A 14,332-nucleotide genomic window follows, 5' to 3' on the forward strand; every position below is an offset into this window, starting at 1 on the left:
ACAGCTTCGTTGTGCCCTCACCTCGTCCTGTTCCACCTGCCACCTGTCCTTCCCCCCTGCCTCTGTCACCACCACTGTCTGCTACACTTGCTCGCGCTGCCTCCTCTCTCACTGCCTTGACCGCGGCTCACTCAGCAGCCTGCACCTCACTTGCCTGCCTGCCTTGCTAATGTGGCAGAACTCCTCCACCACCTTCCTTTCCTGCAGCCAACAGCAAATTTATAGAGTTGATAAGCAACAGCATCACAGCACAGCATCACACCATCTCAGGGCCATGTTCAGAATTCAATATAATCAGTCAATCAACCAAAAAATGGCAATGTGGGAAGCGGTTCCAAAAGCTAGCACGCAAGCATTCTGTACTGGGGCTTCATGGGGTACTAGGAGGCAGTCAATGTCAGCATGACTGAATGAGGCCAAGGAACATGAAGGCACGGCTTCGGAGCTGGACGCTTCAACTGAAAAGCTCTTAAAGTAAGAAGCTGAGGTGGGAGGTGGGGATCTTCTTGTACATTCCATTTAACTGTCTAATATCATATGCAGATTTTATTCTGGCATCAGCCATCATGATATTAAGGTCAGATTCTCTCCAGGGTTTTGCTCAACATCTTTACTGTAATATGTTGTGTCTGGAACATAAAATACGGGCCTGATACTGAGTAAGTACAATGCTGGCAGAAATGAAATAATAAAGCTAAACAGAAAATCAGCACCTAGACCAAAAACAGAGTAGAATTACACCATGGGGAAAAATCAGAAAGGTGTAACAATCCTTGACACTTTTTTCCTTTGGCGTAAAAAAACTGATGCAGACTTATGTACATGTTTGCTACAAAAAAGTTAAGTTTAATCACATTTTGCTCACATCTACACAGACAATGAAAACGAATGTATCGGGTACTTAATTTCGCACACTTGCCAATCTTTGTTTCGATACTGTGAATTAAATTAATGGCTCTTTACCAATGAAGACGGCAAACAACAGTTAACCTTTCCCCCTTTGGGACCAACCTTTGGGTGAAATGTATATGGAACCTCTTAAGACACACACCTCCCCTCTACACTGCTTCCTCAGAATTTATCCTCTTGGTGTCAAATTAGCAATTATTTACGGTAACATGAAATGACAAAGTTTAAACTGAATGGCAATGTGCAGGGACATATGGCAGATATAATTACAATAAAATGCAAAAGAAACTGAAATGTACTTACACCACAAACAGCAACTTGCATTATCGCATCAAATCCACCTTCTGGAGAATCCAAATTGCCAGAAATGTGTTGTTTACCTACAAGCTTATTAAACAGGGTTCCATTCTCAGTGAGTTTGAGCACATTCTTGTAGCTAAAAGGACTGGTACAGTTAAGGTCACCCGTACATGGGTTCTTGAGTTTGGCTGGTGTGGTACTAATGTAAGGCATCACAGTTTTTTCCACAAAAGAACCAAAACCTAAGAGAAAGGAATGAAAATGATTTGGGGAGCTCTTGTGTTACATGTTACTTAAAGCAGCTCAATGGCCCCTGGCAAATTCTACCTAGAGGTATTTTCCCCTTTACCTAGAAACTATAGGAAAATTTTCACTACCAGATAAGAACTGGGGCCTGGAAGAAATGAGCAACTTCTTAAAATATAGGGGCCATCTTGAAAAAGGGCTGCATCACAATTCTCCTGTCTAGCAACTGTTTTTAACGGTGTTCGTTTTCCTTATTTGCAAGCAAGAAATGAAATTTTAGGTAGAAAGGAAACACTGTAAGCAAGAGCAGTGTACATTCCAAATCAAAGTTCTGCTCAAAATTCTTCATCCAAGATTTGTCACCTTTATAACATTTTCATTTCCTCGTGCAGTGAACAGGAGATTCTCAGAATTCTGCACCTTCATCATATACATACAGAATCCCAGCCCACATAGTTTTCACCAGAAATCTGAACTTAAAAGATCCACAGGATGATGCTTGGCCCTCTGTTTGAGGCACGCACAAAGGTTGCAACATTCCTCTCAGTTCCTTGGTAAGATTCTAGAATTTCAGTTCCTTGTTAAGACTCTAGAATGTTTTGAAAATGCTTCTGCACAGATACCTAAGTGGGTCTTAACAAAGACCATTAGGAACTAGCTATGATAATCCTTGCTCAATGTTTGTTTACTGATACAATAGCATCAACATTTGTATGTTTGTAGTGTTCACTTTTTTTCTGACTGGAACATTTTAAGGACGAGCGTGTCTTTCATAAAAAGTATGGATTCTTCTTCAGATACAGAACATTGTTCTCTTCACTAAGCACACTGATAAAAAATCATTATATTTGTGAGCACGCTGCTTATTTTCTTTACTTTTTTACAGGCACAACAGGTAATCTGGAATTTTTGACACACATTGGCAGAAAAGCAAGTTAGCCTGGTTTCTCATGTGCACAAATAAGATCCTTACCAATTCGAAAATCTGAAGTTATATTCTTCATTTTACCCATCAGAGAGGTTCCAAGACTTTTTACATTTTCCAAGTCATCTTTCATGGAGTAAGAGAGATCCATAAGGTAATACAGATCAATAGGGTAATCTTCAGCTCTCTTAAATTTTAATGAAAAGGTCTGTGGTTCCCCTATTTCCAGAAACAGCAAAGAAAGATTTTCAACAATAATTTAGTAAACATTAAATAAGCTAAAATTATACATGGACTGGATAAGACAGATCTTCAACTTTTAAAATAGCAATAAAAATCAGTGTGAAGTAAAATTAAAACAGCCATTAGAACTAGTCTCAGATTTCTGTTAAAACTGTACTATAGGCAGGCTGATCGCTAGTGTAACCTGTCACAGAGGCATAAAGATAAAAGTTCAAGCTATCATTAATTAAAGTTTGGCCCCAAGTTTATTAAACATAATTATATTCTTCAGATACAGAATGTAGGATATTCATCCATATCACCCCCCAATATTAGCATTACTTTCAGCACAATCCGGGGGTGGGGGGCTGTAAAAGTACTCATAAAGCTACCTAGGAGTTACAATGGCGTATCCCAGACCTACACTGTCATAACACCCCACACCCCAGGGATGAAGCAGTGGCCCGGCACCTCTCCAACCAGGTCCCCCTGCCAGCAATCAGCCGCAGCAGCTAGGACACAACTTAGTCCGCTCCCTAAGCTGTTTCAGGCACAGGAATGCCCCATGAATGGTGCAAACTCACACCATGAGAAAAGGTGGCATAGCCCATAGATTCCCATTACGAGGGAAAAGTTGACTCCCCCTTCATGTCCGGCCTTGCCCAAACAGCACGGTGGAGCATAGGATGCCAACTACTGCAGTGGCTGAGCCCCCTTCCTGGCACCCACTCAGCCTCCTGGCCACCCTACATCATCTCTGGCTGGGGTGACCATGATCCCAGGTAAGTAGGGAAGCAGCCAGAGGCTCTGCCTGAGAACCCCCTGCCTCAGGAGTTTAGAGCAGAGTGCTCATGGTGGCAGGGAGAGAGTGCACAGGGGAACCGTTTGAACGCCGAGGTGTCCCTCACATATAGGAGGAGAGCTAAGTCCTGTTCATCCAACTAACAACCCCCAAATGAGTTTCATTACAGGTAACCCATCTGGAGCTGTGGCTTGGGGAGTGCCAAGGGCACAGCAACAGGTAAGAAGTTGCTGAGGAGCCAACCACCCTGATTTGCTCAATGGTACCAGCCCCTCCCCCATCAATGGCAGCACCCCCCCCCCCAAATGCTGACCTCTGTGCAAGAGTGTGCAGAGGGAACTTAGCAAAATTCAGGCTTGTACATGGGAAGAGAACTAAGTCCCGAATGTTAGACTAACAACCCCCTCTGACATTCCCATACAGGTAAACTGCCCCAACTGATAAGGAACCGCAGAGCCAGCAGGCCCCTCAACATTTTCCTTCCACACTGGTGGCAACCCCAAACAGCAGCCTGGTGAGGAGCATGCCACACACTCAGGAACCAGCACGCCCATGCCTGTCAAAAAGGCAGCCACTCAGAGAGCTGCGGCTGATGCTGTCATGAGGTGGGGTTCCCCACAGCCCTTATCGGGGGCCCAGACCTAGGCAGAGGTGAGACTGTGGCCATGAGCTGGGGTGACTGTGAGCTTGCTCCCGCAAATTCCACCTCAGAAGGGCAATTGTGCCACAATTCCCTCCCTCACAGGACTGATGCCCCAAGCATTCATGGCAGCACTGGGACATCTAGATGTGGACAAGCAGCAGTTACCCGTGGGAGGAGCATCTAGCACCTGCCCACCAGCAGCATCTGCAAGTTCAGATCTGGCATCACCTGCCCCAAGGGACATGGACACCCCCATTGGCTCAGCAGCCCTTGCCACAGCTGAAACGGGGCCAGGGCTGCAGCCCCCTGTACACTTATCCCTTCTCTCCTTCTACACAGGTCATTCCCCAGCTGGGGCACCAAGGAGCACGGCTGTGTCACCCCCTGGCATGCTGTCATAACTGCCTCTCCAGCCTGGCACCAGGAACAGACCCCCAACCAGCCCTCAACTCCACCTCAGACACATGCATGAGATAAGGCTCTCCTTGCTCTGTCCACTGCAGAAGCAGCCACATTCTCCATCTCATGGCAGGAGGGCTGAGGCCCACCCTGGACCACTGTTTCCATGCGGTGAGGGTCTAGCTACCTAGAAGCATGGGGCAGTTCGGCACTCTAGTAGAGCCAGGGTGGGCACTAGTCTGTGACCTGCCTGAACAATTGCGGGGCCCGCCACTACCCATGGACAGCTTCTGCCAGCCGGGAGCCTCAATGCAGGCACAGCAATCATGGGGATATGTGGTCCCCGGCCACCTACTCTCTGGTGAGGAGAATGGAGGTGTCGATGGGGAGCAGGGATCATAGACCATGCATTGGTTGCGCCTTTGCTTGCCACTCGTGACCCTATCATGGGTGTCAGCATGGCCATTGGGGGATGCTGTTGAGATTCTCAAGTTGACAATGGGATGTGCGTTGCTTGCTGCGACCTTGCTGGGCTTGGCTGCTGGCGTAGATCTCCTGCAAAAGCCTGTAGGGAGCGGACAAGTGGTGCTGCAGGTACTCATGTGCCGGTGGCAAGGCAGGCCTCAGGATTGCGCTGTTTGTTTTGACTTCAATAATGCAAATGCAAACTCTTAATTTTTTAAAAAAACCTTCAAAATATCTTCTTTTCTTACACCTCTCCTCCCCCGTCCTTTGCTTGCCTGAATCATTCTTGGTATTACCCAGAAATAGCACAAAAGTACAAATGAGTAATTTACATTTCCAATCTTGTTCTTTATACGTTTCATATCACGGATTAGACTTGTATGTGTTCTTATGCTGATTATCTCTGCACCACACAAAATTGTTTTATTGAGGGTTAGATTCTTCCATATTCGATAATCCCTAAAGGCAAGGGGAATGTGCAGAATGGAAAACTGAGCTTACAGACAACCATATCTATACTTTTAGAAGCTGCAGAGTTGGATTCAACCAGTTTAGTATAGGTGAAGAACTGCACTGAAAGCATTCAAGGCTACCAATGCAACCACGGTCATACTGTCACACTCCAGCCAAATTGTACCACCCACACGCTGCACTGAAATCAATAACAAATCGTGATCATTGCAGGAGTAAAGTCACATTTCCTTGCTTTTTTTAAAAACAAAACCTTTAGCAACCGTGACTCTTAATAAAACTGAGCTGTGATGCTTAACTATTTTAAGCTAGAACCAGAGATCTTTTAGTACTTATTTCTTTCAGTACTAAAACTCTGAGTCTGCCTCTGGCTCTACAACCTTCCAGAGATCCTCTATTTCCATCTCCTCTGTCACTATCTTCTTCCTAGACAGCCTTTACTTGCTAATTTTTCATAGCTGAAAATCCCTAGTACCCTTCAGGCATGGCTGCATACACAAAATCTACAAGCAGATAATGCAGTGCTAAAAGATGACACTCAAACATTCACTTTCTCTTGCAAGTTAATTATGGCATAGGGAAAAAAAGAAATTCAACACCGCAAACAAGCCATGAAAACAGCATATTTCTTCAAAAGAATGAAGAATTTCTTCAAAATTCATGAAGAAGAATTTAAAACTCGTTAAAATTTGTTGTTCAGTCAGTTTTCCATTGTTTTATTTTGCCTTCCTAACACACCATACAGCACTTTCCGGCTCTTTACCTCCCTCTTGCTGCCTCCCTCTCTCTTCTGGAAAGGAAGCCACAGCACAGGACAAATTAGAAAGGGGACTTAAACTCCTGACCTGGAGTTGAAGCTACATAAGCAAAAAATAAGGCATTTTAGCAGATTTCGTCTGCCTTTCTACACAGTAGCTCCCAAACTTCAGGGATAAGTTTCCATTCACTAGACTCCATTAATTTAAAAACTTATCCACTAGCTTAAATTGCAACAGGCTGGTTCACTTATGCTTTGTTTCTTTTAGCCCAGCGTCAGCAGCGCCAGGCCAGAAGCCACCCTGCCAGAGCCTGCAAGGCAGCCCTTGCCACTAACCCTCGAGACAGCCCCTAGGTCCAGCCACTAGGTCCCTGCCAGGCAAGACATGAACCTGGGCCCCCAGCCCCCAGAACCCTCGTTCTCTCTACAGGAACAGTGGCAGCGAAGGGCCCAGGCTGAAGTGGCACAAAGGAGGTGAAGTGCCTGGCTGGCTACGCACAGCCTCCCTGAGACCCAGCGCAGAATGCTGTGATGCCTTGCAGAGCACAATGCAGCCTCCTGCCAGCAGATCCAGCTGAGCCAGATCTGAGCCAGATCCAGCAATGCAACTGGATCAACCGGTCCACTAGGCACAAGCCCTGTGATCCAGCTGCGCTTGCCACAGAGGCCAGCCAGCCAAGGGACTGACTGACTTGCAGGGGTCCAGCTGACCAGACGCAGGACAAAGCCAATGAAGATGCCAGTACACTGGTGCTCCTAGTAAACTTTCTTCATGGATTTACTGCTGAAGTTGACTACTACTCATCACGCAATCCTTCAGCTGTTTCCAGAGGGAAATATACACTTCACTTATACCTCCGACCTCCTCCTTCCCCTCTGCCTTACACTCCCGAACGCCTACAAAATTACCTGTTTTATTTACTTGAAACATTTACACCTCCACAGGGAAGGTTACAATTTAAAATATCACATTAAGTCAAATAATGCACACCATAAATATATTCACTTGTGTTTCTTTTCAGCAGTAGCAAAATATTTACAGCAGAAAATTTTATAGCCTATTCAACACTTAATTAATCTTTAGTTTAAAACTTATATCAATTTTTTTTAAGGAAATCCAAATATTCAGGAAATCCAAACATTCACAGCATACTTCTTGCCATTCAGCTTAAGGGTTTAAGTATTCACATGCCAGTATGCCTAATTATTTACAAACTGCTTGAGTTGCCTTTCTAAAAGTAGACAAGGCCAAATTACAAGCTGAGAACCAAAGGTACAGGATCAGAACAGCACAGAACTCCTAACATTCAGAGAAACTTGACAGAAAATGATTCATAGACTGCATTGCCTGATAGAATCTCCCTTCTCCCCACCTACTTCATTTTTAAGTGATCTTGAAAGCAGTCACTTTTTATTTGCAGAACCAAAAAATCTTAAGGAATGACCCCCACCATCTTAACTTTCCATTTTTACCTATTCGTAGCTTTAACGATACTTGTTGTGGTTGTATCTGAGTAATGTTTTCTGCCTTGAGAGTCTCGGCAGATCCTTTGACGCGATTGGTGACTTCCTTGTTTTTCAGCATCTGTTGAGAGCCTCGGGGATTTTCTATTTCATCTGGAGGGCAGCCCTTGCTTTTTAAAACTTCTAAGTCATCACACCGTGCTGAAGTAGATTCCCCTTCTTGGAGGAAGGTCTTGGAGGAAGGAAATAAAAAGGATAGGTTCAAGGTCGTTCACTCATATCCAATATAATTTAGTTTAAAAAGTAAATAAATAGAAGCCATAATTTTCCATTTTTAAATATATATATATATATATATATATATATATATATATATATATATATATATATATATATATATATATATATATATATATATATATATATATATATATATATATATATATGCTTTTAAAATGCATACATTGCTGGATGTAATGATGAGCTGGAAAAAAACCCTCATTTCAGTAAATTGCTATTTTTGCTAGCATAGCAGTATGCTTTTTAATGTCCTGCTGTACATTAGTGATCACTGAACTATTTTCACTGTCTAATGATACTGTATGGTTATCATTTTTACTTATTAAAAACTGTGAAGAATGGTAATTGAAAAGCAGCATATAAGTGAAAAATAAATGAAATACTTATAAACCAGAAACCAACTTGACAGCACCCTTTTCTAACAAGGAGCAGCTAAGACCATAGCATTTTTACTTACAATTCTGTTCTTAAGCATCCCCATGCATTTATCAGGGAGATACTAAAGATTGAACTTATTTAGAACTTCAGAGAGAAGAAACGAAACAGAGGTTTATAAAAATCTTGATTTTAAAAGCAACAGTCAGGTTGTTTTTAATGACCATAGTATCATGCCTTTCTGCCATTTTGTGTGTAAAATCCAGAAACAGCCATGGAAGAAAAACCTGCAAACCTAATTTATTAGTATTTATTTATTAGTATACTAATAGAGGTGGCAGCTATTGTGGAAGACATGGAACAATGACAACAAGCGCAGCTTCTAGTTATACCTGTGAGATAGGCCAGTTCACACATTAGTTGGTTCAGAAATAAGAAATCCTGTTTTGTAGCTACGTGAATGAGGCCAGGGGCTACTCAGGATTCCACATCCTTCTTATAAGCAACTGCTACTATGCCTAAACATGCAAACCATAGTTTGCACTTTCTCTGCAACCTAAGGATTCCAAAACGTGGTTTATTACCACTATGGTTTTTCATTTGCAGGGAAAATACAATCACAGTTTGCCATTTCAAATATATACCATGCAAACCAGTTCTGTTTTCCTTTTAACAGCATCAGGAAAGGAGCAGTTTACATTAGTAAGAAACAAAAATGACATGACCAAGCTAAGCTTTGCATTTCTGTTTTTTCCTGTACACGCAATACCTTACTGGTAAAAAGATAATAATGACCTTATTCTACAATCTAGCTCTTGATCAGGTATAAACCCATGCCTGGACAGTACTGTTTCAGACTGCAGGTGGCGCTCACAGGGTTGAACTCTTCTTCATAGAGAAATCTAGTTATCAGGAACAGGTCTTGAGGCTGGAAGTCTCCTCAAAATTCTTGTTTTCTATGAGTAGAACATTTTGAATGATTTTCAGTCATGTGAGGACACACCTGCAGTCTGAAATGGTACAGCCTAGATGCTTGTTTACCACCTTAATGATAGCTCAAGAATATCAAAATCAAGATATTTTAGAATTTAAATAGGATTTAAAATGCACATAAAAGCCTCTGCTTCCTTGCCCACCTGCTTTGTCTGCATCTAAAGTTACTGCCCTTCTAATGTCACCGGAGAATATAATTAAATCCAGACAGACTCCAGAGTGGAATGGTTTTTAAATAACCATGAAAGAACACGGGGAGGGAGAGAGAAAAGGAGACATACAATCTAAATAGCCTTGATAACTGGCAAAGGAAGTGAACTAAAATCTAAGGAACTTAATTGTATAGGTCATCATCCTGTTAAATAAGCCCTGATTTTTAATAAGATGTTTAGCCATTTACCGACTTCACTGATAATGACTAACAATTGCTTCTGGGTAGCCGGGACAGCTGCTTTTAGTATCTGCCTCATACTTCTAATGTCAGTACAGAGAAGAGACCTTATAGTCCATGTACTCTTATGTATGTCAGAGTGACTATTTTACACATGCAAATGGGCTGCTTGGTGTGTTCACATGCCTCCTATGTACATAATCATCTGACCTCAGTGTGAATCAGGCTATATATGGATACAGACTGCAGCAGCCAACAGGCCCTTCCAATTGTTTCCAGCTGGAAAGTAAAGGGGACGGGAAGTGAGAGAGTAACTGAAGTGCACATTTTAATAGCCTTGCAAGAAAGTAGAGGGAGCATTTCCTGAAGAATTAGATGTGAAAAAACCTGACTGACTCCATGAGAAGGAGACATGTACTTTCATTGATAAATGGGCTTAACAGCCAGAGCGTGAAGACATGTTTCACCTTGCAAGTTAAAGATCTGTGCATGTATGGCTTAGCTGTGATGCACACCTACATCAGAGACTTAAGTAGCTCCCAATGGGACCATGTAGCTGCACCATTAGTTAAAATACCTTACTCAGGTAAGTGTGCTCTCCAGACAGCCAGGAGTGAGGAGGTTAGCAACCTCCTTTCACAGATGAGAACTAAGCCAAGAGTTCCTCCTCCTCCAATTCTGAGGAGAGAGGCTTCTCATTTGCCTGTGTAAAAGAAAGGTTCCAAACTATTCCCCAAATCGATGTATTGTCGAAGGCTTTCACGGCCAGAGAACGATGGTTGTTGTGGATTTTCCGGGCTGTATAGCCGTGGTCTTGGTCCAAGACCACAGCTATACAGCCTGGAAAATCCACAACAACCATTATTCCCCAAATCATTTAGCTTGTGCAAAGGAGCGGGGGGGGTGGAGAGTCAGTCTATTGTGTTGGGCTGGAACAAGCTCAGAAACAGCAAGAACATTCCTCGCTGCTTCAGAACATTCCCCAGTCAGCCAGCAAGCTCATGATCTTTCAGTTCTGAAGGAGAGAATCAGCATCTCTCACACCTTGAGAGTCACTAGAACAAAAGAAAATCACACCGAGAATGTTTTTCACTCTCTCTGATCCTTTCAAAGAGCATGGTCCCTCACATATCTCGCACTGAGCTGGGAGGTGCTCAGCAACAGTGAAAATATCTTCCTGTTTCTGAATGCCTCTTTGCCCGAAATCAAATGAACGATCCTTTGAATTCCAGGAGGAAAGGCATGATCCTTTCACCTTACCTCGACTGTGAAGCAATCAGAAGCGATGAAAATCCATTATTTCACTTTTGAGCATGTTCCAGCCTCGTGAGAGGCCAACCTTCACTTCTCTGCTCATGGCAAGAGGACAAGGAGATCCCAAAGCAAAATGTAAAGATCACTCCTTGCTTATCAGAGCCTTTGCCTAAGAGATCAAACCAATCCCTAGTTACTGTGCAAACGCCGCCACCACCCTCGTTCTTATTTTCCCATTTGCTCCATAAACTGCTCTCCTTGCCATTTCTCATGAGCTTTTTGTCACAGCTGATCTTCTTTGTGAGGCAACCAGCAGGCTGCAACTGCTTCTAGATTCTGATCTTGCCTAGTACTATTCTGAATCTTAAATGCAGTCTAGGAACAGGAGGAAAGGACTATTCCAAGAGCAATGCTAAACGTACCGCTGCAGGCACCAAGAAGTTACTCAGCACAGGTATGGCATACAAGCATTACCTTCTTTCATTCTTTCCCAATAATAAATGAATTTAGGCTCTAACCCAAGACAACAGAGCAGACTGCAGTAAAAACTGGATTTGAAATTGACCTTGACTGATTTTAAACCATCCTGTCAAAATCATAGCTCAGATCTACCTGAGCAGTTCATGTCAAAGAGCCCTACAGCTTCCATTTACAGTTTCAGCAAATTTATCCGACTAAGGAAAGGTGCTAAACCAAGTTTTTGCACACATAAGCAAGGCTACATATATAATGTAATGGAAAATAGCAACAGTCTGTTTACAAGAAAATACTTACTATATTTTTGCACCAGCCACAATTTGGTCCAGCTTGTATACAGTCAGCACATGATTTTGCATTAACTTTTATACAATTGCTCCCACCTGTAAGAAAGTACACAAAAGTTAATGTTAACAGCAATAATACATAGCTCATCTGAGTTTAGTAAATATCTGTCTAGCTAAACTAATCATTGGGGGTGCTTGCAAACTTCAATTCAATTACAAATTCACAACTGAACACGGAAGGGTCTTCCATCCCTCAGACCGCTCACTGGATCAAGCCCTATTCCAATACACTTCCGATGAGCAGTCTGACAACGTTTGTATGTACTTGTTAAGCTCCTGCCCTAGCCTGTGTTTCCAGAGATTTGTGGACACCAGGGGACTGTTTTCTCCTAAGTGTTACTGCAGTGCACTTGTACAGTCTTGTATGTTACTGACTCCGGCAAATGTGAGATCACACAAGTGCATGCCTATAACACTTAGAAAGTGTTCTGTACATGACAGAATTACTTCTTTTGCTCTAGAATTGTGCTCTCAGAAAAACCTTCTCTAGGTGCTAGAATCTCTGCTGGAAGACAGTTTTTGGCTTCACGCAGCATCACTGCTAGAACTGCAGAATTCTACTCCCAGCAGGGACTCTAACACTTAGAGGATCTTCTGTAAGTGGCAAAATTTCTGCCTGGAGCTAATCACAACTTTGAGATTAATTCCTAAGTGCCATGCCAGCACACCTGTGCAATCTCACAATTTATAGACCTTGGCAACTGCACTCCCTTGACTTCCCTAATACTGAGGAATCTTATGTAAGCACATTTGGCAAGTTCCTCGGCAAGCTCCTTAAAACTTCAAGATTGCACAAGTGCACTCCTACAGCATGTAGGAAATTCTTCCCTGATACCGGGGAAAAACAGGTAAAAAATTGCAGGGAGGAGTGGACTGTTCTCGTGGGCTTCTGTTCCATTAAGATTCAATCTTCAGTTCAGATCTCCAAGAAAGAACAATCAAACCCAGAAAGGGACTAAACTGCAGAAATCCCATCATCCCTGCTAATCCCTGTATCAAAAATTGTAATTTAGTGCTCCTGAGAAGAAGGTTGCAAAGTCTCATTCATCCAAGCTAGGAACATTTGCACAAATGTGTTGGACCATCACTGGATTCTTTTCTCTCCTGTACCCAAGAATTAAGGATGCTTCAAATGCTATGAATTGGACTGTAACTCCATATACATAAAAGGACCAAAACTGAATGTTAAGTAGCAGTTTGGCAGAAAGTGCAGCCACCCTGCCACAAATCTCTACATGTAGCAGCTTCATTCTACTTTTTGCTTGGAAGAGTAGAAGATGCAACACATTGCAAGTTACTCCACACAGAAGAGAGCTACAGCCTAAAAGCTGCAGCTCCACTTTAGCATCTGCCAGTTTGCTCACCTGTTAGTAAAACTATCATTGCCACACAAGGTTCAGCTTAAACCCTTCTGAGCACTAACTTCTCCTCTTGCTCTCTCCTGTTTGAGGCTCCCCCACCAACATCAATGCTATAGCAGATCAGTGCAGCATCCCATCAACACCAGTGCAGTAACCCCAGCTCTGATATTACACGTACCAGCACAGTACATTAAAATAGGCCATATGACATATGCTTACTAAAGATGCATACACCTATAGCAACAGAACATTAAGAGTTCAGAACTTTTCCACTTACCTTGCTGGGCAAATCCACAGACTATAAAGCAGTTTAATAATCCAGCCCAGACGAGCAATTTAAAATTTACCTGGAAAATAAAATGCAGAATTCATTAAATAAACAGGTTGCATCTCCTCCTGTTTTCTCAAAAGCACTAGTGCTATAGTAAACGTTGGCTCGCAAATACAGTTGAGACAATAGTGTGACCACACGGCTCTCCCAACTGTGCTGTAAAAATCTTGCAATTGCTTTTATAATGGATTTTTAAAAACTGACAGGATGGACAGAATGATTTCTGTAGTATCGTACTAGCTTAGCACTCATTTTGCTTTTAAGGATTCTACTGAAAGCAAAATCTGTATTTCAGTAATAGATATAAGAAAGGGGGCATAACATTACATACACGCATGTTTACACTGCGTGCCTAAGAACTTTATTTGAATGACAGCGTATATGAATACAATTTTGAATATGTACTGAATGAAATCTGGGGGGGGGGGGGGTCGCTCCCACTTAAGAAAAAAACCCTCACTTTCTCCCAGTCAAGCACACAAAATAGAAAACAAATAGGCAGAAACACTTGGAATACCATAAGCAGCCATCAGAGGGGAAACATGAGCAATTTACATTTCTTCTCCCCACATTTTCATAGTTCTTATCCAAAACAGAGTGACGCACACTTCCCACAAGTGTTCCACTCATACTTGGTGAAACATGCATTTGCCCAAGCAGAAATATTAATCTTCGCTTCAGTCAAGACCCAAAAGCATAAATTTCTGGTTTCAAAGAAATTTTCAGTGTCACTTTTGCAATTACTTCTTTATTCTCTCACCTTCAAGATGAGAATATAAGAGTGGGGGGGGGGGGCATGGAGGAAGAAAACATGAGTCTGGGTCAAGTTCAAATTATACTTTAATCCAACATATGGCACTTGCAAACCAATTCTGATGGCTGCAATCTATAATAATAAAA

General features: G+C 42.5%; 1 protein-coding gene across 2 annotated transcripts in view; it reads right to left on the reverse strand.

Moving 5' to 3' along the window:
- The window catches only part of ITGB1 (integrin subunit beta 1), a 42,897-nt gene that overhangs the window by 14,565 nt on the left and 14,000 nt on the right, over positions 1-14,332 (reverse strand). For both annotated transcript variants that reach the window (XM_054990897.1, XM_054990896.1), the window contains exons 2-6: positions 13,379-13,448; positions 11,691-11,776; positions 7,613-7,835; positions 2,429-2,599; positions 1,213-1,451 (exon numbers count right to left, since the gene is read on the reverse strand). In XM_054990897.1, the coding sequence (XP_054846872.1) occupies positions 1,213-1,451; positions 2,429-2,599; positions 7,613-7,835; positions 11,691-11,776; positions 13,379-13,448 (789 nt within the window). The remainder of the gene's footprint in view (positions 1-1,212; positions 1,452-2,428; positions 2,600-7,612; positions 7,836-11,690; positions 11,777-13,378; positions 13,449-14,332) is intronic.

Source organism: Eublepharis macularius, chromosome 11 (genome assembly GCF_028583425.1).
Source record: "Eublepharis macularius isolate TG4126 chromosome 11, MPM_Emac_v1.0, whole genome shotgun sequence".
Taxonomy (NCBI): Eukaryota; Metazoa; Chordata; class Lepidosauria; order Squamata; family Eublepharidae; genus Eublepharis; species Eublepharis macularius.